Consider the following 27,651-nt stretch of genomic DNA (forward strand, 5'->3'; position numbering starts at 1 on the left):
TGGGCAGAAACCCAGCGTGACAGACGCTCTGCTTCTCTGGACAGAGGTCAGGGAGGCAACATTCTTTGTTCACTACCAGGAAAAAGAAGGAGCGGAAGACAGATTCAACGCAGAAGTTACAGAATTTATTTTATTTCTCCAAAAGTTGTTTTTCTGTCTGACTCACATAAGAAGTCGTAAAGCCTTGACCTTCCTGAGCGTGCTGCACCCACGGCCAGTTCTCTCTGGACTCCAAGTATCCAGGAAGAAACAACAGCTTTCTTCCAGAGAAGCTGGACTCAGGGTTGGGGAGCAGCTGCCTGAGGCCTTCCCGCAGGGCCCCTGCTCCTCGGCTTACTCCCCCGCTTCCATGGGTGGGATCGCATCAGAGGGCTACTCCCAGTTCCGATGTCTGTGAGGCCCGCGCGACAGGGTGACGAAGGACAACGGCTCAGATCCTGACCACCTGGGCAGAAGCACATGGACTCCGCCTCCCCTCGCCGCCTGCGGTCTGCCTCCTGAGGTAGAGTCGGCCGAAGGTGCCCCCCACCTGCCCTTTGGTGAGGCGCCCTGGGTTCACACAGACGCAGCCGAGGATGTCCTGGGTGGGAGGAAAGAGTGACTGTGGGTCTGGAAAGGCTGAAACCATGGGCACAGATGTGCAGAAGCTGGACTCATCTAAGGGTTCAGCCCCAGAGGATGTTATAGAAACTGGAAACGAAGGCAAACGAAAACCATCTTCGGTCCAACACGTTCATTTATTACTAGAAAACTCTGAGTCCCTCTTGTGTCTCCAAAACAAAATAATGAAGGTGACTCAGCCAATTCCCAAACGTATTTGTTTCACAGCGTGAAAGGTTTACGTCTGGAGGTTGGACTGGCTCTGGTTTGGCAAGAGGAGGTTGATGGGGTAGATTCCCCCACGAGGGCCCGAACCTGAACATGCCCAAGAGCTGCGGGGAGCTCACCTCAGAATTCGGGGAGGGGACAGGCAAGCCCAGGTCACCCGAGATGGCCGTGGGTGAGAACCGTGGTTAGAGGGCCTTCCTAGCTGCCCCCGGGGCTCCCAGGCTGCACTGCATGGGCACCATGCCGCAGGCGGGATGGGGTGGTGGTGCTGGGCAGCAAGGGCACATCACTTAAGCATTATACTAACAGATTTGTTTTCTACTCCTACCCCCTCCCCCAAAGGAACGAGGCCACTGTCCCCACCAGTAGACCCGAGAGGAGTAAGTGCCAGGGGTCCAGAAACGAACTGGTTCTGGCTTTTCTGGGAAATGGCTGAGTTCATACCCACCTTCACGAAGTATCTCAGCTCTGATGGGGCTATGAAGACGTCGGGGGTGACGGGCAGCTGAGCATAGAGGTAGAAGTTCTCGTAGTCGATGGACACATCTTCCTGGGGTGGGTAGAGTGGGTAGTAGCTGCAGAGAAGACAGAGAGTCAGCAGCAGCAGACCCGGGAGCCCTCCCCAGACGGACTCCTTCTCTGCCGCTGGTTTCCATGCTGTCACACACTGCCTCTCCCTTCCCCCTGTGTTTGGGGGACAGAACAGGCCTGTCATGCCAGGAGCGAGTTCCCTGGTAGTGGCCTGGGGAAGGCTGTTGTTGTTCAGTCGCTAAGTCGTGTCTGACTCTTTGTGACTCCATGGACTGCAGCAGGCCAGGCTTCCCTGTCCTTCACCATCTCCAGGAGTTTGCTCAAACTCATGTCAACTGAGTCGGTGATGCCATCCAACCCTCTTATTCTCTGTTTCCCCCTTTCCTTCTGCCCTCAATCTCTCCCAGCATCAGTGTCTTTTCCAATGTGTTGGCTCATTGCATCAGGTGGCCTGGTCAAAGGATTGGAGCTTCAGCTTCAGCATTAGTCCTTCCAATGAATATTCAGGGTTGATTTCCTCTAGGATTGACTAATTTGATCTCCTTGCCGTCCATGGGGTTGCAAAGAGTTGGACACGACTGAGCAACTTTCACTTCCACCAGGGAAGGTTCTTGAAGTCAAATCTGTCTGAGCTCTGTGACTCCAAAGCACTATGGGCACGGGCAGATGCGCCACAGGGCAGGCTCACCTCCGCTGGGTCAGGATGTGTTTAAGGATTCGGCTGAACCGGTCTGAAGTTCCAGAAGAACTGCAGAAGGAAGAAAAGCAAGAAACGGAACGTGGAAACTTGTTTCTTGGCACCTGTTTCTCTTTGGGGAGGATTTCTTAAACTAGAGAAAAGCGATGTGGCCAAGTTGTGTGACAGGAAGTTGCCTCTGGGGAATTTTAAAGACGTGTCTGTAAACAGCTCGGTCTGTTGAGCAGGACACTGGGTTGAGAAGGGAAAGAGCAGGAACTCCTTGTGATCAGGGCCCAGGCGGGCCGTCATCAGCCCCACACCATGTGAGAGCACGTGGGGTCTGCTCCTCGAGGGGCCAGCTCTAGCCGGGTGACCCTTGCACCTCCAACCAGAGCCAACCTGCACACACCCATCTTGCCTAACACACGAATCGCTCCACACTCCTTCCCATCATGGGTGATGGGAGAACTGAACCGCCGAGCCTCGGTTCAACAGACCTGGTAGTGTCTGATCCCCTTGTTCTGGGAGGGGGAATAGCCTTCACGGTAAATACAGTCACCCCACGCGCAGGGACAGCTTGCTTATGTCACACATGTGGCAAAGGAAGCAAAGCAGATGAAAGTCTATGACTAGAAATTAAGGGTAAAGATAGGATGGAAAGGGCCCTGCAGGGCCTCAAACACTGTAGACAAGTGGTAATGGACACACGCGCGTCCCGCCGCCCCTTTTGGGGGCAGAGAAACTCAGTGGCCAAAGGGTTTGGCAGAAAGTGCTGCTCGAGGGACTGCCCACTCAAGACTCTGCCCAGCAGGCCTTTGGCCAAGGACAGGACTAGGGTCCAGAAGGCCAGAAACTGCCCGTGGAACTGGAACCCCCTTCTCACCTACTGATCTCCTCGGCCCCCATGTGGAACAGCAGGTCGGTGGACGTCAAGCCAAAGATCACTCCGTTTATGGAGAGGGTGGAGGGCTCGGACACGAGCTGCACTCGCTGGAACGAGAAGGGTGGGGCAGGCGTTAGCACGCTGAAGTTAGAAACTTCTCCTCTGGGAAAGTGGGGGGTCCACAAGGGCTGGTGAGACCACTGAAAGTCCAACACACAGTACGCAACACATGTGCTTGTGATAAAGAGAAGCTGAGAATCAGGCCCTCCACCTCCCCGCCCTCCACTTCCAGATGGAGCTGGGTGGTCACCGCCGGCACACTGCATTCGGCTACCTGCTGTTAAGGAGGGGACGCGTGTACCTTTTTGTCCTCTCGAAGCAGGTCGGAGCAGCTGAAGGGAGGCTGCGGGTACACGGGCTCATGGTGCACGTCTCTCAGCGACGGGACGAAGATGAGGTGGGAGCCGGAGCTGGTTTGCAAAAAAAAAAAAAAAATGTAAGGAGAAGGAAAATGAACACAGCTCATAGCCGGGTGACAGATTCCAAGTGTCAGGGCCTCAGACAAGAGCCTGCTTCTGAGGGGGATGCTCAGAACGGAGCTCTCCCACGAGGAGGGGGTGCTGTTCCCCATGGGGCACTGGGTGTGAGAGACAGTCTATTCTATCACATGACCACCTCAACGGGCTCAGGACATGCTTTCTCCCGGCTCCGTGTCATGTTCTACTGAGAGAGGAAGAGGACGACCAGTAGAAAAAGGGAAGAGGAGACAGAGATCTAGAAAATCAGGAGAGACAAGGATGTGACTAGAAATCCTCAGAACCCAGATGGCGCAGTGGTAAAGAATCTGCCTGCGATGTAGGAGACCCGGGTTCGATCCCTGGGTTGGGAAGATCCCTTGGAGAAGGGAATGGCAAGCCACTCCAGTATTCTTGTCTGGAGAATTCCACGGACAGAGGAGCCTGGGGGTTGAAGTCCATGGGTTTGCAGAGTCAGACACGGCTGAGAGACTTACACATCTTCACTTTCCTCAGACCAAGAGCTGGAGCTGAAGTTGTGACTCTTCACACTCGGTGAACGGATGTGGCTTTTAGGTGTCCCGCTGCCTCCCTGACTGGGGGCTCTTCGCTCGGGAGGGACCAGGAAGGCAGAGTGGATCCGGGAGGGGGAGACACGGTGCATTCTCCCAGAGCCCAGGCCCCCTCCCTGCCCCTCCGCCTCACACAGGGCATCAATGCTGGTTTTTATTTCTTAGCTGACTGTCTGACAAACATGAAAGAAATACCTAACAGCAACAGTAAAAGCAGAGATGACAGATCTTTCCTCTGGTGGAGGGTTATAACACAGAAGCGAAGAAAAACCTCGTAACTCTAAGGGCCAACGCTTTATCCTCTCCAGCCACACAAGAGAAGAAAAGGGAAAAAACCCACCTCCTTGATTCCCTCACTGTCCTTGGCAGAGGGGCCAGTGGTGGAAGGTGTTATTTTGGAGGCATGTCTAACATCCGCTGGGCGTCTCTGGTGGCTCAGTGGTAAAGAATCCACTTGCCAAGCAGGAGATTCGGGTTCGATCCCTGTGCATGCTCAGTCGTGTCCGACTTCGTGACCCCATGGAATGTAGCCCATCAGTTTCCTCTGTCTATGGGATTTCCCAGGCAAGAATACAAGAGTAGGTTGCCATTTCCTATTCCAGGGGATCTTCCCTACCAGGGATTGAACCTGTTTCTCTTGCGTCTCCAGTATTCTTGCCTGGGGAATCCCATGGACAGAGGAGCCTGGCAGGCTCCACGGGATCACAAGAGATGTTAACAACTTAGGCACTAAACAAACAAGCCCCACTACTAGCTCTCACTTCTAGCATCCTCTCTTGCTTAAGACGAGATGGCTTCCCAAAGGTGGGTACAGGCAGGTACCCACCTGTGCAGGTATAGGGACGTGGCTGCCTCTCATGGAATAAAGGTGCTGGTGATGTTCATACATGTGGCACTTGTTTATCGTGCCTGCTCAAAGCATGAGCCGACACGTCTGCAGCGGAAAATCCGAACCTCGAGACCAAAGGTACTCTGCAAATTAGTTACTGTTCCTTTGCCACTGAAAAGTTCCCTGTGATTACCCAAGGCTACCAATTTGGGTGCTGAAGCCTGGCAAACGGGCCGGGGGGTGGCCTGGAGGGGACAGTGTGTGTCCCGGGCCCCCGAGGCTCAGTCTGTGATGGACATAAAGAGAAGAGGCGCAGCCGGCCGCTGTCAAGACGTGGATGCTCTGTGTCCTCGCAGGAGCCGGCAGCGAAACAGTTAAGGAGGAAACGGGCCTCCTGCTCTGGGTTATACACGGGTTGTAGGGGGAGGGATCCGAGAGAAAATTCCAACTATGCTGAGCATTGCACAACTTCACACATCATGGTGGGCCGGGCCTCACAGCCGCTCCCTCAAGCTCTGGGGCTCTGCTGGGCTCCTGGGAGGGAGGCGGTGCTTCCTCACGGGCTCTGATTTTCACTAATAAATGGGCTCAATGCTCTGCACTGCTGACCTGTCAGAGTAAAAATAAATCCCCCCCAAAGAGGGCCATTTTTATACTGTTTGGGGAGGGTGGGCAGCCCCTCTCCCCGAGGCGCACTCTGGCTGCAGATGAAAGTGCCTGGTGGTGCTGGGAGCTCACCCCTAGGGCAACAATGCCCGGTCTGTTCTTTGTTTGTGGCACTGCTGTCAATACCACATGGGGTGAGGAACCAAAAACAGAACCCCATCTCAAATGGAAAGCACCCGGCTGGCGTGCGGGACAGTCCCTGCCTATCCCGGAGGGGACCCAAGGGCTGACAAAACTGGGACACCAGGCTTGCCCCTGTTTCTCAGGGATTTATCTCCTGAGGAGCCTCCAGGTCTGACAAACTCATTCAGGGTCCCAACAACCCTGGGGGTGCAGAGGGAAGTCACCTGTCGTGTCACCTGGAGTGGGGGAGGGAGAAGGGAGCGGCAGGCCCAGCTGCAGGCTGTGACACCACACGAGCCGAGCCCCCTGACTCTGGGGTTGGTTGGGGTTTTCCCCCAGTCCGAGAGGCCTACCTGGCTGGGACGAGAAGGTAGAATGACAGCTAATCACTGCTGTGATCAGTTCTCACCGCCAAGGGCAGAAGACTATACATCTTGTTTCAAAAACCACCCTTGTTCCAGATGTATTTTACACTTAGCCTCAGGAATGTTTGCTTTTGATGAGCTCAGCTCCTGGCAGGCAGATCCCTGGAGGAGGAGATCCACCACCAAGGGCAGCTTCTCTCGAACCCGGGCACTGGAGGGAAGCGGCAGGAAATGGGGGTGTTGGCTTCCAGAAAAACTTTCTACTTCTGGCTTAGGCTCTTCCTGGAATAGCGGCTTTTCTCTCAAATTAGAACTGCTCAGCCCTCATCACCGCTATGACCTTTCCCAGTCCCATCCCTGCAGTCCATGGCAAGGATTCAAAATCCCCACCCTCATGCGTCCCCACCCACGTGTGAGCTGTCGCGGGGCACCTGTGAAACCAGGGAAGCACTGACTTGGGGAAGGACTTGGGCTCACCCCCCAACTCTCACTCACAGATGTTAGGCCCCCTGGGACTCTGTGCTGTAAGCCATCAAACACTCCCCAGCCCCACCCTGGGAAGATTCCTAGGGAACAGGAATTTCTACAAATGGGAGTGAGAAAAGGAAGGAAGTACAGAAAGAGCCAGGGAAGAGCCAAAGTCTGGGCGGCCTTGTCCTTTCAAGTGTGTTTATCTTTGTGTTTTACAAAGATGCCTCTTCACTCAGGGTCGGCGTGCTTGAAGTTCAAGGGTTCTAGCTGATCTCTGCAGTTCAAAAGGATATAAGGATGGGAACTACCACGACTTTTGAACAGTTTCAGTTTCTTAACGGGGAGCCCTGGAGAAACTCAGGAAATGTAAGGTTCTGCCCAGTATTTTGAATGCTGACCTTCGTGTTCCTTCAATAATTGTTCGGAGACATTGCTTGAAAACATCTTCAAATGAGCTTGTCAGCAGACAGTTCTGCAAGAAAAGAGAGGGGCTTTACAGGGTGAACGTTTGGTGTCTATTCACTTGCTGAGCACTGGTTAGATGGCCCTGGGGGCAGATGCTGGGCGAGGAGCTGAAGGAGATGCAAAGATACACAAGACAAAGGTCTCTCTCCTTTTGATAACTGAGTCTAGTCCGGAGCAGGCAAGGAGGTCAGGGAAGAATCAGTCCTGAAAGTGAGCCAAGAGGAGGAGTAGGAAGAAGAGAGCTTTGAAGCCTTTGCTGTGGCTGGTAAACCTCCTGAGTGGGCTTCCCTGCTGGCTCAGCGGTAAAGAATTTACCTGCCAATGCAGGAGATACCTGGTCTGGGAAGATCCCACATGCCGAGGAGCAACTGAGCCTGTGTGCCCCAACTACTGAGCCTGTGCTTTGAGAGTTCAGGAACTGCAACGACTGAGCCCATCTGCCGCAACCATGAACGCCTGCGTGCCCTAGAGTCCGTGCTCCGCAACAAGAGAGGCCACGGCAAATGCGACGCCTGCATACCGAAACTGAAGAGTAGCCCCTGCTTCCCCCAACTAGAGAAAAGCTCGTGCGGCAATGAAGACCCAGCCGTCGAAAATTAAAATAACAAAACAAAGAAACCCCTCCAGAAGGGCCATTTGTGTTTTAAGTTCAAAGGACAGTGACACTCAGGGCCCAGAGCTGTCGCAGCCAGGAAAGAGCTTTCACCGGCACAGCTTCGGAGGACCATGGGCACGTGCCCCACCCTCCTATCCCAGAGCCACACATGAACACAAAGGGGACCAGGATATTTGGATCCCCTCCCCCACCCGCCCCAGCTTCCAGATGGCTCTGCATTCTGGTGAAATGAAGCCCTCACATTCAGTACCTTTATTAAACTTGCCCTGCAATAATGTTTTTCTGATCAGCCACAGGGATTCATTTAGGCTGTTACAGATGCAGGATAAACTCCAAGAGATGAAAGTAACAGTAAGGCCTTGACTGAATGCGAGTACCAGTCTCTCCCTGACTCCAGCCCCAGCCACTTACCTCGACCTGTTCATGCTTAGCATCCAGGAAAGGTCCAAACTGCAGATCAGCCCGAAGTGGAGAAACGAAGGTACCAAAAGAACACATCAGAATTGCACGTGCCTCTGAGTGCCCTCACATACCCGATCCTAGCAGTTCTCTGCCCAGGCTCCATCTCTCCCTCCAAGGCTGCCTGTACAGCCTGGGACAGGTGGCAGGTGGGTGGGGGTGGGATATCACAGGCAGAAGGACACAACCTCCTGGATGAACAGGCACACTGGGCCATCACTAGCTGCTCTGCCTCCTATAATACTGGGCTTTTGTTCCCCCTTCAACCCAGCAAGAGCAATCTACCTCCATGAAGCAGTACTCTGAGCTTTTAAAAGAGACGAGTTCACAAGTGGGAGTAATTAAACAAGAGGTGAAATACTGAAAAATCAACGCAGGTGGCGAAACACCTTGGGCTGTTTGATTAAGACCATGCACACAAAGGGACTTCCCTGGTGGGCCAATGGCCAAGTCTCTGCTCCCAGTGCAGGGGGCTGGAGTTCTATCCCTGGTCAGGGAACTAGATCTCACATGCCACGGCGAAATATCTTGCATGCTGCAATGAAGATCAAAGACCCCACGTACCACAACTAAGACCCTGTGCAGCCAAATAAATAAATATTAAAACAAACAAAAACCACGCACACCTCGCCAAAGATGGAGACCAAAAACTCAAAAATACTTTTAAGAAGGAGGAGAGTTTGACACTTCCTAAAAATTTAGAACCTCATCAGACCTTTTTCTAAGATTAACCCTGCCCTGTTCTCCCTTCGGTGCCTCCCTAAGTGAACGGTCCCCAGAGAGGCCCTACCAGGATGCAGACGTCCGGTCGGTCGTGGTTGATGATGGTGATCAGGTCGAGCAGGGGGTCAAAGGTGATGCTGTCAGATGTGGTGTACGGCCCACAAGCCACCAGGACCATGAACTGCTCAGAATCTAAGCCGGAAAGGATTGTTAAGGTGATGAGAAGATGCTGGGATGGTGGGAGAAAGGACAATGAAGGGAAGACGTCCCGGGACTCAATTAAGAGTCTCACGTGTGCAACTCTGGGAATCGAAAGGAATAAGACCTCACCCTGTCCTCAAAGAGCCCTCCATGAGCTGCCCTGACAGGCAAGTATGCAAGTAACCAGAACTCCAGAGACATTTACCAGCAGAGTGTGGACGATGGGAGGAAAGTGGGAGTCATGAGAGAATGGATCAAAGTGACATTTGCTTACGTGGTTTTCCTCTTAACTTTTTTTTTTTTGGTGTTAAAATACATAACACAAAACTCAACTTTTTTTGGGGGGAGCGGGGAAAGTGCTGTGTGGTTTTCAGGACCTTAGTTTCCTATCAGGGATTGAACCTGTGCCCTCAGCAGTGAAAACTCGGAGTCTAACCACTGGACCACCAAGGAAATTCCTCCAGATCATAACCATGTTTAAGTCAACCTTTCAGCGGCATTAGATAAATCCATAATGTTGTGCAATTTTCACCCCCTTCCATCTCCACAACTCTTCCCATCTCGTAAAAATGAAACTCCGTACCCGTTAAACACTAACTCCCTGCTTCCCCTCCCCTAGTCCCTGGCAACCACCTCTATGATTCTGACGGCTCTAGGAACCTCATCTAAGGGGAATCATATGGGATTTGTCTTTTTGTGACTTTGCTTACACTTGAGAGTACATTTCTTCAGGAGCCAGGGCAAGGCGGTCCCTGACAGCACTGAGGTTTGCGAGCTCAGTGGGAGGGACCATCAGTGGTGAGAGCAGCTGGAGAATTTGGTACCTCGAGGGGTCCAAGAAGACAAGCTAGGGTACAAGGCTTGGGATGGGAGAGTCTCGTGTTATGGGGTGCATGGCCTTGTTTCGGGGTGCCCTTTTCCTCAAAGCATCTGCTTTCCTTTTAGAGAATCAGCCTTGGTGTCCATAAGGTCCCCTCACCCCCAGCCTCCGCCCTATGGAGATTAAATTAGGTGCACTGTCCTCCCCAGCCAAAGAGCAGGCATGCACCGGCTTAAGCCATTCACTCTCTCCTCTGGATTCCAGAATCTCAAGGTGAACTATCCAAGGACAGAAGAAAGACTGGCGCTGACCCATCCAGCTGAGGTACCTGGGCAACACAGCCCAGGACTCCCTGCTATCTGGACCCCTGGCGTTCCTGAGCCGTGATCCAGGCTGTAAAGCCTGTTCCAGCCACTTGTCCGGTCTGTGTGCGACCTGAATTTCCTAACAAATTCTCTGAAGTTAGTCTGAACCAGGTTCTGTAGTTTACAACAACAAACCCAATGATCCTTGACTTCTTAACAGGCAGCTTTATTAGCTTCCTATGGTTTTGGGAACAAACTACCACAAACCTGGTGGCTTAAAAACAATACGCATTTGTTATCTTACAGTCCAAGAGGTCGGAGGTCCTAAAATCAAGGTGTGGGCAGGGCAGCATTCCTTCTGGAGGCTCTGGGGAGAATCGTTTCCGGCCCCTTACAGCTTCCAGAGGCTGCCTGCATCCTTGGCCATGGCCCCTCCTCCATCTTCAAAGCCAGAACCTGACATGTCCATCTTTGTGACCCGTCCCCTCCCGCCCTTCCTTATAAGGACCTTGTGATTCCACTGAGCCTACCTAGACAATCCCCATCTTGAGAGCCTTAACTTAGTCACACCTGCAAAGCCCCTTTCACCATATAAAGTAATATGTTCAGGAATATATTCCAGGAATGAGGGCCACTGTTCGTCGAGCGTGGCAGTAACTGAACTGAGATAAAGAATTTGAGGAGGAGAGTAACACTGGTGCTGTGAAGGGGGGAGGGGACAAAGTTGCACTCAGTTCCGAGGAGCCCAGGAGACGCTAGCCCCAGGTAGACGGTGAGTGCCCAGGGGCCGGGTCCATGCTGTATTCTGTGTCTCCACACCCAGGTGTTGAGCCCAACACCTTGCTCACAAAATGTCTATTAACAACTTTTTTAGTTGTTAATAGACAACTGAATCTTAACTTCCAGCAGTTAAGATTCTGCACTCCCAGTGCAGGAAGTCCAGGTTCAATCCCTGGTCAGGGAAGAACTAGAGTCTGCATGCCACAATGCAGACCCAATGCAGCCAAATAAATAAATAAAAATAAATAACTATTAACAAAACAAAACCAACTTATTCAATTGCTTCCAAAGATTTCCCTGGCACTGCTCCGGCTCTGGGCAGATCAGCCCTGACTTCTCCTTTTGCTACCTGCACTTGATTCAACCCCAGCACTCTAGCTTCCATAAACACTTCCTGAGAGAACGCACAATGTCATAAACTCCTAAATTTTGCTCCCAATTCCAGGCCGCCTCTAAGAATGACCTCACACAGTAGTAACGCAGAGGGGGTGTTGACAATACAGTGAGCATCAGCTATCTCCCTGCTAACCCTCAACAGTCTACTGCTCTGCTTACAAAAATACTTGGAATTGTTCCGAAGCCAAGTTTACTGAAATGTTCATCTTTTCTCATCTAGGTTAGCTACCAAGTAACTCTAGGCTTCCTGAGAAATATGTCTAATTTTTAAATACAGTTATCTTTTTGGAATAATTTTAGAATTGTAGAAATGTCCCAAACAGAGTCCAGAGTTCCTGTATGTACACCTTTCACCCAGCAACCGCTAATGCTAACATCTAACATAACTAGGGTACATTCATCAAAATGAAGGAATTAATACTGGTATGTTACTGTTAGCTCATGACTTTATTTAAATGTCACTGGTTTTTCCACTAATGTCCCCTTTCCTTGTCCAGGATATCACATGGCATTTAAAGGAATTCTTTTTTAAATTGGTGTTCTTTACCCTTTTCTTTTTTTCCCCTTTTCTTCCCCCTTCCCTTTCTTTTTTTGGCTGCACGGCATGCAACATCTTTCCCAACCAGGAATGGAACCTGTGCCCCTGCATTGGGAGCCTGGGGTCCTTACCACTGGATAGCCAGGGAATTCCACTGTTTTTTTCCTTTTTCAAAGCAACCTTCAAACACCTGTTAAACGTTAGTCTTGAAATGACAGTTCTTGTGGAATCAGAGCACAGAAGGTAAGGCTGACCAAGCCACATAAGCTCAGACCCCTGGCCTTCCACAAAGTGCCTATGAACCCATGAATCTGTGGTCGCCCTTGGAGCTCCAGAACGGTTCTCTCACAGCTTCTGAAGCTTTCCCAGGGCCAGAGGAACTGTGCTCCAGACCCTGGCCCACCCCTCTGCACCCGTACTATTGGCAAAATACCCTTGGAAGTCTAGCTTACCTCCATCCTCTTCATCGGGCTGATGGAATGGGAGCGGCACACCCTTCAAACAGGAGAGAAAACTGTGGTGAGGTTTTGCCCCAAGCACCGCCTCTGGTCAGGAACAGGGTGGGCACTGAATGGGGGCATGTTTGTGGGTATCTTGCTCCTTGGAGCTAAAAGCCCACAGAGTTGATGAAAGTGAAAGTCACCCAGTCATGTCTGACTCTTTGAGACCCCATGGACTACAAAGTCCATGCAGTTCTCCAGGCCTGAATACTGGAGTGGGTAGCCTTTCCCTTCTCTAGGGGATCTTTCCAACCCAGGGATTGAACCCAGGTCTCCAGCACTGCAGGTGGATTCTTCACCAGCTGAGTCACCAGGGAAGCCCAAGACTACTGGAGTGGGTAGCCTATCCCTTCTCCAGCGGATCTTCCCGACCCAGGAATTGAACCGGGGTCTTCTGCATTGCAAGTGGACTCTTTACCAGCTGAGCTACCAGGGAAGACCACAGAGTTGATGACCCTTCCCTTCTCCTTTACTGCTCAGAGTGGCCAAGACACCTGGCAGCATGCTGCCGCTGCCGCCAAGTCACTTCAGTCGTGTCCGACTCTGTGAGACCCCATATATGGCTGCCCACCAGGCTTCCCTGTCCCTGGGATTCTCCAGGCTGGAATGCTGGAGTGGGTTGCCATTTCCTTCTCCAATGCATGAAAGTGAAAAGTGAAAGTGAAGTCGCTCAGTCGTGTCTGACTCTTAGCAACCCCATGGACTGCAGCCTACCAGGCTCCTCCGTCCATGGGATTTTCCAGGCAAGAGTACTGGAGTAGGGTGCCATCGCCTTCTCCGCCTGGTAGCATGAGGTCATGGCTAAACTCAAAAAACACCCAGGAAAGAGCAGGAGCAAAACGGGTGACCGTAGGATTGGTGACCTGCCTGGGAGGACAGGTACTGCTACTTCTTCCACGTCCCCTGGAAGCCTGCAGAGGATTACTGCAGAAGCAGGGGCTGCTAAGCTACGGGCAAATCTGGCTACTGCCTGCTGCTGTAAGTAAACTTTCACTGGTGCACAGCCACGCTCTTTGGATAATGGGTTGTTTGTACCTGCTTTTGTGCTATGATGGCAGAGTTGACACTGTATGAAGACCAGGTCTGTGGAGTCTGAAATACGTATTGTCTGGTCCTTTAGGGGAGCAGTCTGCTAAGCCCTGACTTAGAGGTAGGTTGTACTCTACAGAGAATTAAGAAGCGAATCAACAGGCCTTTACAGAGGACGGGCTCCAGGACGGAGAGAAGCCTACACACTGTACCTCGTAGAGTCTGGTGGCAACAAATTTTCTACCTGTGGTGTTGATTCCTTCCATGACCACCACCTGAAAGGCAGGCAGCAGACAGACTTGATCAACAGGAGGTCTGGAATAAGTTATTGTGATAGAGTTACAAGTACTGTCCAGCTACTCTCATTCTGTAATTGTAAACTTGGGGGTGTGTTTCTAGAAAACAAATGAAGGGGGTTATATTAGTGTAATAATAATTATGCTTTACACGGTGATCTCATTTTTACAACATTCCTATAAGGTGAGAATTATCATTTCCATTTCACAGATCAGGACACTCTGGGTTTGGGAGTTAAGTAACATCGCCATTGTCATCCACCCTGCGGGGTGGAGCTGGGGTTGAAACCTGGCAGCAGATCCCAGAGCCAAGGTTGGAGCACACAGGGGATCAGAACCCCCACACTGGTGTCCACTCTGGTGCCTGAGCTCCAGGTACACCTCTTGGCATCAGAGGTCAAAAGCGCGGGGCACCTGGCACAGTCCACTGCACACAGCAGGAGCAAATAGCATAGCCGCACCCAGAGGGGAGACACGCCCCTGATCTCACCTGTCCAGGAAATAGAGAATACTCTTTGAGCTCAGATAGATCCACTGGAATCTGAGCGCCTGAGGAATGTTCCAGATCTCCCTCTAGAATCACTGACTTGTGGTTCAGCTTCCCGTTGCTGTCACAGCCGATCTGGCCCAGCAGGGTGACGGGCTCCTGCCGAGATGCACAGGAGAACAACAATCTTTGGGACACAGGAGCGTAAAATCCCGTCCCCACGAGGGAGAGCAAAACAGACCTCCAACGACAGCACACGTGTTTGGTGGCGCATCACTGTCAGCCCGAGGCGACCACAAGCATCATCACTGGATCCCAGGGCCGAAAGGACCCTTAGAGGGCATCTAGCCTGCACACCGTCTAATGCCTCAGTCCCTCTAAGTGGCTGTCTGAGCCACAGCATCTCCAGTGAAGGGGAACTTGCCCTCGAGCCCACCCTCCCCACCGGCAGCCCACTCACCACATCTCTGTCTCTTTTTTTAAGTTCTAGCAGTTTATTGCTACCAACCCATCCATCTCCCTCCACCTTCCTCATGCATGCGTGCTTAGTCATGTAAACCCATGGACTGCAGCCCGCCAGGCTCCTCCGTCCATGGGCTTTTCCAGGCAAGAATACAGGAGTGGGTTGCAATTTCCTTCTTCACACATCTCCTGAACAACTGTTAACGACAGCTCTGGTTTCCTGGGCTCACTAAATACCAGGCACTGTTCTAAAGGCTTATGTGTATCAACTCACTTAACTCTCACAATAACCGTGAGGTGGATATTATTACTGCATCCATATTAGAGATGAGAAAAACCAGCAGCAGAAAGGCTAGATAATTTAATCAAGGTCAAACAGTGGGCAAAGTGTGGGTTTGAAGCCCAGATGTTTGGCTCCAGGGCCATATCCTTTAACCACACACCATACCGCCTTGTAACAGGAAGTTCTTCATTAAACTGAGCTGAAATTCCTCTCTCGGTAGCTTCCTCTACCCTGTTCTCACTCCTGGGGGCAAACCGAGGAAGTCTAATCTTTCCCCGTGAGATTGTACTACCCAGCCTCCCTTCCACTACTTCCTCCCAACTCCTCCGAATCTTCCTTATATGACATGGCTTTGCATATCTTCTCCAGCTGGCCATTCTCCTCTGAATGCAAATATGTGACAGAGGCACCGTAAAGAAACTCTGAGAACACATCTCCCCTTAAAGTCCATTCTAGAGAGAAAGCCCTATACACGTGCCAGATTAAACTATGACGTATATTCATAGCACTTGATCCCTGATGATAGAGACCAAAGGGGAAAGACCATGAGTCATTGTTTCTGGAAATCCTCACTTTGCTGCTGTCTCATATCCTGACACTTGAATGCTTAAGACCCTCAATCTTGTTTCCATGCAAGACGCTAACCCAAGTGCAAAGAAAATGACAATCTGGTCACGAAACCAGACAGCACTTATAACCCATTTTACCAAGTTCATCCAAGATAGATGTTCTAACGAGAAGGTAGACAGTTAGTGAAAAGGAAGCAGGAGGCTGACTTTTCATCATCGATTTAAAAAAACAATATCAATCAGCAAAGACTATTAGAACAACTCTTACCTGTGCTGGGACTAGAATGGGAGCAAACGCCTCAATCTTGTAATGTTCCTTGAGTTCATTGCCAAGTTCTTCTATCTTACAGGTCAGAACTGAAATCCCAGAGGGAAAAAGCAGGTTTAAGACATTTTACTTGCCAAGCAGAGAAAATACAGCACCTTGTAAAGCATTAAAGTCCATTATTTTATGGAAGCAGGCAGGGTGCCAAGGACACCAGCCAGTTTGTAACTTTCTCAAGCCCGAGCCGATTGCCCAACATTTGGTTGCTGAACCCGGCCTTCCATTTGGCCATGACGGGGGGAGGGAGGGGGTCACAGATGAGGTCACAGTCCCAAAGTTGGCCTGGCTCCCTCCCCAGCCTCCCTCTTACTCAGATGGTCAGGGGGGTTTCAGGGAAGCCAAGAATAACCTGAAGAGCCTTCCAGTCTTTCCAAAGAAGAAGCCATAAATGTCTCCACTTCCTTTAACACTGTAAGTGGCTTCCTTTACACAGTTCAAGTGGTTGTTACTGGGAAACGGTTATGTGCTTTTTCTTAGCAAAGTGATTGTGATTTGGAAGAATTATTGAGAGTGGTCATCTCATATCCATTTCCTAATAGGGGCACCCAGAGGACATCTATCAATCAAAGGCAACCTTGAACTTGTTCTACCAGCTGAGTCAAACCCTTCCTGCTGCTGCTGCTAAGTCACTTCAGTCGTGTCCAACTCTGTGTGACACCATAGACGGAAGCCCACCAGGCTCCTCCACCCCTGGGATTCTCCAGGCAAGAACACTGGAGTGGGTTGCCATTTCCTTCTCCAATGTGTGAAAGTGAAAAGTGAAAGTGAAGTCGCTCAGTTGTGTCCAACCCTTAGCGACCCCACGGACTGCAGTCTACCAGGCTCCAAACCCTTCCAGGTGGTTTTATATCCTCCTGAATGTCAAAGGGAAAAAGAAATACCTTCTCGAACGTCTGGGAGCTTCTGAAACATGGATTTGTAGCTCCCAGTGAGCGGCTCTGGATGTCCCAAGACCTTCAGGCTGAGATGACTAGTTCCTCCTCTCCCAGACCAAGACACCCCCTGTGCCGAGCCAAAGGAGGTAACTACTTCTCCCCGGTTACTTCTCAAGCTGTATTTCTGAGGGGGAGTAGCGCTGATTGGAAGCAAAAGACATCAACGTTACTGCGTTCATATCTAAAAGGAGAGAGGAGTCTAAGATGAGGTTACCTCTTGGAAATTTGGGATTGGAGGCATGCCAGCCTGGCCTCACATTTTATCAGCTTAATGGGGTTGGACATTCTGGACCTTTAAGGAATTTCAGGAATGAGGGGGGTTGAGGAATACCAAACGTGTTTAGAAAAGCTTAGACACAGAGACGCAGTTTAAAAGGTCTTCTCCTGGCTTAAAACTAACAAAGTAAAACAAAACTCAAACTCTGAATTGATTAAAGAGCCAGTTTCGAGTACCGTTTTCTTTCTTATGAATTTTTAGCATTTGTTAGAATATCATCAGAGCCTGGAACTGTGGATAAGCCAAAAGTTGCTCTGTGTACACATAACACCTCATGATATAGTTCAAGGTAGAGACAGTAACAAAACGAAGTTAAATGATAGGGAATCAGCTTTCCCCAGTGTCTCTGGAGGTGGACAGGTAATGAATTCTGTCAGCTAGTGAACAAACACTCCCATTCTCCAAGTCTCAATCGGCGAGTTCTCATATTTCTCCTCACTCACTGATAAATCCCACCTCCAGGGACACACGAGTGTCGCTGATCTGCTTAGAGGGCGGCGAGGCCTTCTAACCCTTTGCTTGTGAACACAGTGCACCGAGAGGCCTGCTTACAACAGGCTTCATTCAATGCCCCGAGACCCCGCAGGAACCAGTTCTGCGTGGGCACTGTGACAGTGGGTGCTGCCAGTTCCTCCCTTCCAGAGAGGCTACAGAAAATGAGCTTGACTAATTACCTGTCTCCAGTGCTGCCTCCGCCTGAATAATTTAGAAGTTACTTTCATAAATTATGAAGCCAGTTTCTGATGTCAGCTTTACTAGCGTGCATTAAAGGATGACTAGGCAGCGCATCTCGACTGCGCCAAGTTCCTCCCTGCAAAGCTCTGTGAGGCGCACATTACAGCCGGCCCTTTAACCTAGGGAGATGCTCACACAGGGTCCGTTGCAAACAGAGCTACAAGTTTCAAAGTCTTGCTTGTTGAGAGAATAGAACTGCTGTCATGGTGCTGGCACCGACGAGAACCACTCTGTAACCAGCCACTTCTGTGCATCCAAAGATGCCCTACCAAGTCTAGAAAGTGCTATTCGGAAGCCAGGGTGAAAACTCCTGAAAGCAGGAGTGGGCCACACTAAAGTCAAATCCGCCCTTGGGATCCAACTACCTTTCAGGGGACTTCCCTGGTGGTCCAGGGCCCAAGACTCTGTGTTCCCAATGCAGGGGGCCTGGGGTTCAACCTCTGGTCAGGGAACTAGATCCTGTAGGCTGCAACCAAGAGTCCACATGCCACAACTAAAGATTCCACGTGCCACAACTAAGACTGCTGCTGCTGCCAAGTCGCTTCAGTCGTGTCCGGCTCTGTGAGACCCCATAGACAGCAGCCCACCAGGCTCCCCCGTCCCTGGGATTCTCCAGGCAAGAACACTGGAGTGGGTTGCCATTTCCTCCTCCAATGCATGAAAGTGAAAAGTGAAAGTGAAGTCGCTCAGTCGTGTCCGACTCTTAGCAACTCCATGGACTGCAGCCTACCAGGCTCCTCTGTCCATGGGACTTTCCAGGCAAGAGTGCTGGAGTGGGGTGCCATTGCCTTCTCCACAATTAAGACTAGACAGAGCCAAATAAATAAAAAATTAAAGAAAAAAAGAAGAATCTGACCTCCTCTGATCTTGAACAATGCTGTCGCTCCCTTTCTTTTTTTTCTTTTGTGTTTTTTGGCCCTGCCAAGTGGCTTGTGGGATCTTAGTTCCCTGACAGGGATCAAACCTGGGACTATGGCAGTGGAAGTGCCGCGTTCTAACCACTGGACTCCCAGGGACGTCCCTATCACCTCCTTTCTCATGTGACAGAAAGTCTTAGCCTGGCAAGTCTTAAGCTCTGCTTGGTCTAGAAGTGACTCCCGGCAGCCAGTGTTGCCCTAACTGGTTAACATCACTGTTCCTTTGCCCCATCCCGATGCGGCAGCACCTAAAGCCCTTTCTTCTCCTCAGCAGGGCTCCCACTACAGAATTCTCTCACAGAACACATGTCATTTATGGATTTCCAAAAGTCACACGTGATCCCCGTGGATTTATGTGCAGAAGTGGCAGCAGGGATAAAATACCAATGAAGCTGGGGTAGGTTCAGGGACATGAAAACCCTCAGCAACTAGCTGTAACCTGAGTGAGGAACAAAGAACAGGTTATGCAACATTATGAACAATGACATGTGCTTTTCTCTTTTAAAAATAAATACCTAAAAAAAAGAAGAAAGAAAGAACCCCAACAACACATGAACTAACAGAGGCAGGTGGAAACCTATTTGCCTCCTACTGGCAAGAGACTCACAGGCCTCCCAGACTTCTGAATAGACAGGTTGTTTTCAGTAGGAGATATCAGTTCCTGATCTAGGAAACGAGCCCCAGAAAAGAGGGTGGAAAGTGAGTTTCCTTAACTACTGTTAAGAAACAGTAACTTTCCACACAGGATGAGGGTCGGGGGAGGAGGACCAGTTGGCCTTCCAGCCAGTCGACTGCAGAGGGAGACGTCCACCCCTATTCCTTAAGTCAGGTTGTAGTGTTGGCCTCCACCAGGTAACCAGAGAGGGGAGGGTGGGCCTGCTGCCTGACAGCTGAGTTATCAGGATCCGTACCTTGGAGAGAAACTCGACGGTGAGAGGAGCTGATGGGGGCTCCGAGCAGACGCATTCCTTTTTGTGAGGGGGGTTTTGGGGGTGGTGACAGTTCGCTTCTGAGAACCCTAGAAGCAAAAGAGAAGGGCCCAGTCACTCCAGACCCAGGTTGCTAAGTGAAGTGTGCATATCCTTAGGAAGAAAGGGAGGACGTGCCCGAATGAAGGGCACAGACTGCATAGGGCTGGTTTCCTTCTGAAGGCCCCATCTTTCAAGCAGAATCTGACTTCAGCAGCTCTAATACAGACCTCGTCAGTACACTGTCTCCATTTTGGAGGCAACTATGAAAAAAATGCCAACAACATCCCCCGAAAGGACTGCCAAGTAGGCGATCTGTCCTGTCAAATCGCTCGTGTGTTCACTTCCCTTCCCCACCCCTCTGCTTTACCGCAGCTGCGAGTTTGGCTGCACACACAGTTTTAACCTGCACGGACACATTTTCCTGTCAAGGGATGGGACCATGTTACTATTTATTCTGGCAAAGTCTACCACACATTTTCAGAATTAAAGAAGGGAGTGACTCCAGGCAGATAACACGGGTGAGCTCATACTTGGAGAGTATTTAACACATGCCTCACTGATGGTCAGTTTTGTTTTCTGGGTGGTTTTGCTCATCAACTAGAATCCAAAGAGATGCCTGGAGGTGGAGGGTGAAACCGGCAAATCCCGAGATCCCTTGCTCCCCAGAGTCTGGGACAACGGACTGTGGCTGAGCTAAGACAAAATCCTCGGCTGGAGGGAAACCAGGCAGCCAGCTAGTTGGCAAGTGTTCCCCTGCCCTTGGGCTCCTCCTGGCTGCGGGTTTAGGTTATGCCACCAAAGCTGCCTACAGGGGGATTACGGACAGGCAAGGAGAGAGAAAGCAGGATTCGAAACCACCCTTAAGTGGCTGGAATGGAAACTAGATTTTAAAAGGACCCTTTCTTATGTACCACACTTATACAATAGCCATTTTAAAATACTCTTTTCCAGTATTTCAATATTTTTCCCATTGAAAAAATTCTAATAGTTATAATCTTAGTTTGAATATGATCCTTCATTGAAGTATTGTATATACTGAGTTTTTTGCTCTATATTAATTCTGAGCATTTCTCCCACATTGTCAGTCTTCATCCTTTCTGGTAGCTGTGTTGATAGAATTGATATACAATAGTTTACGTAACTACTTTTCTATTGTTGGGTGTATCTGTTTCTGGAGACAACAAATACTGAGGTGCTCACTATCACACACGTAGCTTTTCCTGGAATTTGGATGATTTCTTACAAGAGATTCTTACTAGGAGCGATCACTGGGCCAAACGATGGCAAAGATTTTATGGTTTCAATAGGTTTTTCTCAAACTATTTTTCCCAAAGACCCTTCTAATATACAGGGTGTTACAGAGCTCCAGGTCCATCTCCCAGGATGAAGCAAGAGGACAGGACTCTGGGAAAGAGCAGAGCCTTGGGGCTCAGCCCTCAGCCACGTGGTGAAACCTGATTGTGTCAGCAAACCAGCTCGAGACGTTCCTGGGGTGTGCTCACTCGAAGCAAGCTCAGGAGACTCACTGCTAACACTGGCCAGTTTATCCACCCATAATGAGACATACAGAGGGACTGCAGTCTCATACCGTGGGGGGGACACATCCTCACAGCACACAGGAATCCAAATTATAGCCAGATTATTCACTTATTAGAAACATGATGCCAGCAGCATGGGAACTTCAAATCCCCAGCCTGACACATCTCTCCCTGTCAGGCAGGACATGTGGAGAGCCAGGCTACAACCAGAAGATTTATGGTGAGCATAGAGGCAAAAGAGTAGCTGATGGGACTTCCCTGGTGGTCCCATGGCTAAGACTCTGCACTCCCAATGGAGGGGACCCTGGGTTCAGTCCCTGGTCAGGGAACTTGATCCTACATGCTGCAACTAAGACCTGGCACAGAGAAATAAATAAATATTTAAAAATAAAAAAAGAATAGCTGTCATTGCACAAGTTAAATATTTAATGGTGACAAGCAAAGACCTCTGACTTACTCACCTCTGCAACATGGGCCCTCCTGCCTCTGGCACCGGTTTGGGTGGGAAAGCCCAGCCCTCGGCTCTGACCCTGTCATCGTGCTGGGCTGATGCCTGAGTTACGACATGCTAGGCACTGTTCAAGTCTTTTTCCTGTTTCTACCCCAGATCCAGTCTGCCTCTCCTCTGAGCTCCAGATGCATATTTCAAATTGTTCACTCATTTCAGCTCATCTCTTAGCTATGATTCCATGGCCAAACTTTGATCTGTGATTGAGCCTCCTGAGTACTTTTGTAGCAGGAATGGGATGTCCTCAATATGGTATTTCAGCCATCAGAAAGGTGTATACTTCAACAGTAAATTAAGTAAATTTGCATCTGATTTATGCATCAGTCTACTGACAGCTGAGTTACCATTAGTCAATGCTCCCAAATATGAACAACTCTGATGCTGTGAACATTTTAGCTTTCTTGCTCTCCACAGGCACATTTAAATGACTCACCTTTCCTTCCTTCTTTTTTGGGTGAAGCGTGGCCTGTGGGATCTTAGTTCCCAGATCAGAGACTGAACCCAGGGCCCTGGCAGTGAGAGCACCGAGTTCTTGCCAGGGAATTCCCTAATCATCTTCTTTCTTACAGTGTAATCTACTTTGATAGATGAAGGCTTGCTCCTTGTTTAAGGATTGCCACAAATTCATTTTCTATAAAGACTAACTATGATTACTGAATACATCGCTTTGGGTTTGGCACTTTACATGTTCACTTAGTTTTCAAGCCCTTCAAGATATTATTCAAGACAATATCACAGGGTATTATCTGCTGGCTATTGGCTTCTTGAGGGCAGAGCACAACCTTGCCTGGTTCATTCACCAGTTCATCCAGTGTCTGGCACACAGCAGTTGCTCAGTAAGTGAATGAATGAACCCTGATTCTGTAGGAAAGGAAACGGCAGCTCAGAGAGATAAAAGCAACTCACTCAAGGTCACTCAGGTCTTTGGCTCAGGCTGTGAGGACAGTGCCTTTCCGCTGCTCTGCTCCACCTCTTACCGTGGCTCCAGCGCCTACACTGGGTAAGCGATAGTCACAGTGCCTCCACCTGACCCAAAACTAGACACCCACGGAAAAAGATCAATTATGGAGGAATTACACTGATAAAAATGTTATGATATGCCAACTGAAGAAAGCAGGATAACTGTGAGTCCACAAGGACTGCCATCATGTAAAATCATCCATGCACATGATCGGAAAGGAAGATGCACGCGTGGAAACAGAGTAGGAACTGTATGAGTGGCTAATTTTCTCCTTCAGAACTTCAAATGCTGTGCTGATATTTTTAGAATAAAGAAAATGCTACGTGTAGAAGGCAATTTCCAAACAGGGTACACGCACCTTAGAGGGTGTGGTGTAAGAGTTCAAGAGGGTCTCCTCTTCCTCCTCCACTTCAATTCTAAAAACACTGGTTAAGAGAAACAATAAACTTCCACCCAAAATCTAAGGCAAGGATTGATCAAATAAGAAATCTGAATACTAGGTATATTACTTTTAATTTGAGTTTATTCTCATGTTTTTTGTGGTTTACAAAAAATTATTTATTAAAAAAAAAAAAATTTTTTTTAGGCCATCTCATGTGGCATGTCAGATTTTAGTTTCCTGACCAGACATGGAATCCATGTCCCCTGCACTGGGAACTCAGAGTCTTAACCACTGGACCACCAGGGAAATCCCTTATTACTTGTTCTTAACTTACACATGCAACTACAGACAAATGATGAAAATACAGTATGTAGTTTGATACAAGGGCCTTGAGCAGAAAAGGATACAGCTCTTGTATGGAAACAATGTCTCTGGCTCCTGCGTGCCTGTGGCCTTTGTCCTTGGAGGTGTCATGCCGGGATTTGGATAATCTTTTGCTCAGAAACTGAGGAATAAAAGATAATGAATATATTATTCCATAGTCAAGTAATAGAGGAAGCGTTTCCCACAGTCATGAGGTAATAATGGGCATTTGAAATATAATCGAAAACATAAAACTCCTCAAAGGAAGGATGAAGATGCACGTGATAGACTAAAGATCAAAGACTTAGCCTGTCACTGCTTCTCTCCAACACATAACAGTTCTAATATTAACACCAATTACATGCTGAAGAACCTACCACCTGCTGAGCATAGTTTTAGGAGGGATTTACAACCATTCTCAATTCACTCAATAACCACAAAAAATACACATCCTGGGGACCACTGAGTGAGGAGGAAACTGAGGTTAGCAGTCATTAAAGAGTTGGTCCAAGCTCACGTTGGGACTGGGATCCAGGTCTGATTCTAAGGTACACACTCTTCTCAACACAGTGCTCCGCCTTCCGACAGAACAGACACGGAAATTTACATTATTAGTTTGCCTACAGTTTCTTCTTACCTCGTGCTCAAAAGAATTCAGGGTCTCTAAGGTAAGGCAGTCTTTATGTGTGCTGGTGCAGAAGGCTATAAGCTCGCTGGCCATTCCCTCTTCATTCTGTCCATACAGGATGCACAATTCTACCACTGTAGGGGGAAATTGGACACACAAGAACTTAGTTCATTTCTTGTGACTTTCACCTTGAAAAGTGAAAATAATCCTTTATTTATTCAAGTCATTTATTCAGCACCTACTAGGGACAGGCACTGTTCTAGACACAAGAATATATTAATAGCAGTGAATAACAAAGAGACAAACCCTTGTTCTCATGTGGCTCACTATGGAGGGAGACAGAAAACAACCAAATAAGTAAAAAAATGTATGTTAGCTGGTTAAATGTGTTTTGTAGAAAAAATAAAGCCTGGAGAGGGATCAGGGGGCTGAGGGGAGGGGCTGGCAATTTGAAACACAGTGATTAGGGAAGACTTCATTGAGGGCATGACATCTGAGTAAAGACTTGAAAGAAGTAAAGCAGTGTGGCAGGCAGTGTTGAGGGGGAAGAGCTTTCAGGCGAGGATCCTGAGGGAGAAGCAAGAGCAGCAAGACCTCCATGGCTGGGATGCAGACGGGAGACAGAGACAAGCTGAAAGGGTAAAGGGGGTGCAGACCGTCGGCCCCTGTAATTATTCTGAGCAAGCTGAGGAATCACTAGATGGTTTGAACAGAACAGTAACACAACCTGACTTCCACCGAACAGGGTCACCCTGGCTGCTGTGTTAAGCAGACTGAAGGGGACAAGGGCAGAATCAGGGGGACCAATTAAGAGAACCATGGCAAAATCCATGGTGAGAGATGACAGTTGTTTGGGTAAAGGCAGTGTCAGTAGAGGAGGGGAGAAGTGGTTGGACTCTGGACTGGAAGCATCCCGAAGGTAGAGCCACTGGGATTTGCTGACCGGATGTGGGTTGTGAAGAGAAAAAGCCATGAAGGATGATGCTGTGGGTTTAGCCTGAGCATCTAGAAGGGGGCAGTTACTCTTAACTGAGGTGGGGAGGCAGCAGGAGGAACTCTGAGGAGAGGGAACAGGAGCTTAGCTTCAGACACTTGAGGCTGAGATGCCAATCAGACTTCCAGATGGAGATGTTGGGAGGCAGACTGGCCTGCAGATCAGGCAAAAGGTCTGGGCTGAGTTATAAATGTGGGGACCACCAGCACGAGATCAGGTGAGATCGTCAAGGAGCTGAGTGTATCTTGGGGCTTTGGATGCAGAGGTGGTGACACACACGTTACAACACACAGGAGGAGTGTCCAAGCAGCTAAGAGGAGAATGCATTTTAAAGAAGAGGACCAGATGAATGGCATCAAATGCTGCTGCTCATCCAAAGGGGGACTGAAAAATGCATCTGTGGCTTTGGCCAGGTGAAGGTCGTTGGTGACCTTGGGAGGAGCAGCTTCAGGGAAGTGGTGGGGATGAAAAAAGCTGACTGAAATGAGCTTAAAGAGGAAAAATCTGAAGAGCCATCCTTCATCCCATTTAAAGGTTGGGGTAAGAGTAACATTCCTAGGCTACTAGGAAAAAATATCTTACAGAGAGAAAATAGAAAATAAAAGAGGGAAGAATTACTGAAGTGATATCCTTAAGGAGGAGAGAAGGAATGGGACTCAAGACTCGAGTGAAGCATGTGGCTTTTGCTGGAAATATGGAGAATTTATTCACTGTAATGGGAGGAGGCAAGGAATATAGCATAGACACAGGTCCTTCTATTTTTCTCAGTGAAACAGAAAGTAAGTTCATCAGCTGAGTGTGAGCGTGGGACAGAAGATTTTCAAAGGAGGAGCAGGTGATGAATGTCTCCCACAGGAGACTTAGAGTGAACAGATCAGGGAAATATGCTATGATATGTCAGGCAATATTAAGGTCCAGGTGAGGTTAGCAATTATGAAGTACAAATCTAGAATTCCAACATCACTGCCAATGTAGTCCTACGTGAAATGGAACCAGCAGGCAACTTGGATTGAAGCCTTTACAAACTTAGTTCACACAACTAATTTCTCTTGTTTTGACTCTAGGCTCACCAAATAAACTAACTATGATTGGTTTTCTCATTTAAGTCTCCTGTTAGGAAGAGAATGCCCTGGAGATAAAAATTTAGAGTATTCCAGTCTCTCATAAATTAACGTTTGCATTCTCGTTTTATATATTGAAAAAGAAATTCAATGTGCTGATGAAGGGTAAAGGGAGATGCATGATCATCCTGATTCTAAAACAGGTAACTCCACACCTCCCAAGAGTTTGCTTCCTGACACTGCCCTAGAGCCTCACCGATACAAATGCAGGCGCAGGAGATCTGATTCACAGACCAGCTCAGGCCATTAACTCTCCTTATCTGTTTCTCCGTGGCTCAGTGATAAAGAATCTGCCTGCAATGCAGCAGACATGGGTTCGATCCCTGGGTCAGGAAGATCCCCTGGAAAAGTAAATGGCAACCCACTCCAGTATCTTGCCTGGAAAATCTCATGGACACAGGAGCCCTGCAGGCTACAGTCCATGGGGTCTTAAAAGTGTTGGACACGCCTAGCCTCTAAACAACAATAGGTTTCTCTACCTGTAAACTTTGTCAGCAACAGCTGACAAGCTTCTTAAAGTTCCTTGCAAAGCTAAAATTCAGTTTTAGGAACCCATGTCAGGGACTTTTTGCACAGACCACCAACAGTTTTGATGAGAAGTGATGGATCAGCAGTTTAGGTGTAGGCTGCAAAGGGAGGAGCCAAGAATAAAAGGCTACATTTCAATTTCCCAACATCTCTTGCTTTGCTGTTGAGCTTTAAATATTTTCCAAATTCTGTGCAACTGCGCTGACTGAAAACCATTCTTCACATTCTTATTTTTCAGCTGGGATCCAAGCAATACCCTGTGAGCACTTCAAAGTCTCAAACTCAGTTTCACAAAGTCTCAAACTCAGTTTCACTCACCTCACAAATACCGACAAGCCCCATCTAGGGGAAGTGAACCTCGGAATAGAGAAGGGGGGTGGACCTGGGCTGGGGTCCAGAGAGGGTGCAAGGAACTCACATTTCTCAATCACAGCCTCCTCGCATTCTAGGCCGAAGATCTGCAACTCCTCCATCAAGAGCTGGGTGGACACAGCCATGATGACCCAGGAGGGGGACCGGGGCCGGGCCCACCCTAGCTCCGACCTGACGCCAAGAAACCCACAAGCGTAGAGATCGATGAGCAGAACGAGGTCTCTCTGATCCTTTCACCCTCCGAGGGCCTGAAGCGGAGAGTGACCAAAAGGCCCAAGACCTCAGGCGGTCAGAAGGCCCCAGTCGTCAGTCACGGAGAAACACTTTTTCTTTCTTTCTTGTTTCGGAAGCCCTCAAACGCCTAGAGGAAGAAAACAGAAATCTTGAGAAGTTCGTTATCCTGGGGAGAACGTCCTGCTTCCTAAAAGCCCCCGCAGAGCTTCTCAGTGATGGGAGCAAAACAGATTAGCCCGGAAAAACCCGCCAAATTCATTGTACGGCGCACGCATGCGCGAGACCCAGGTTCAACCCCACCCCTTCCCCCCGCTTCCGGCTGTCAGTTCCCGGACTATGCGCGCGCACGCGCGTCCGAGGGCGCTTGAGCACACCCCTGAGCGCAGGCTCGCGCGCCCGTGCCTGGCTGCCGGCAGGCTCTACCGGCGGCTGCGCAGTCAGCCCTGGTGCTACGCTAAGTCTTCAGCCGTG

General features: G+C 49.4%; 1 protein-coding gene across 3 annotated transcripts; it reads right to left on the bottom strand.

Moving 5' to 3' along the window:
* Window positions 1-103: 103 nt before the first annotated feature.
* POLA2 (DNA polymerase alpha 2, accessory subunit) lies at window positions 104-27,441 on the bottom strand. Of its 3 annotated transcripts, XM_055415562.2 has the most exons (18): window positions 26,993-27,441; window positions 23,941-24,065; window positions 23,348-23,445; window positions 22,917-22,974; window positions 19,492-19,598; window positions 16,598-16,791; window positions 15,660-15,748; window positions 14,081-14,236; window positions 13,507-13,569; window positions 12,218-12,260; window positions 8,793-8,917; window positions 7,955-7,993; window positions 6,861-6,934; window positions 3,283-3,391; window positions 2,922-3,028; window positions 2,048-2,107; window positions 1,277-1,403; window positions 104-580 (listed from the first exon to the last, which is right to left on the bottom strand). In XM_055415562.2, exons 1-18 carry the CDS (start codon window positions 27,069-27,071, stop codon window positions 431-433), a joined length of 1,803 nt encoding a protein of 600 aa, XP_055271537.1. In that variant the 5' UTR covers window positions 27,072-27,441; the 3' UTR covers window positions 104-430. The 3 variants fall into 3 exon arrangements, with proteins under 3 accessions (XP_055271537.1, XP_055271540.1, XP_055271539.1); XM_055415565.2 differs by lacking the exon at window positions 13,507-13,569; XM_055415564.2 differs by lacking the exon at window positions 7,955-7,993.
* Window positions 27,442-27,651: the final 210 nt, after the last annotated feature.

The sequence above is a fragment of the Moschus berezovskii genome, chromosome 25, assembly GCF_049115385.1.
Source record: "Moschus berezovskii isolate FMDL1 chromosome 25, NW_MosBer_1.0, whole genome shotgun sequence".
Classification (NCBI taxonomy): Eukaryota; Metazoa; Chordata; class Mammalia; order Artiodactyla; family Moschidae; genus Moschus; species Moschus berezovskii.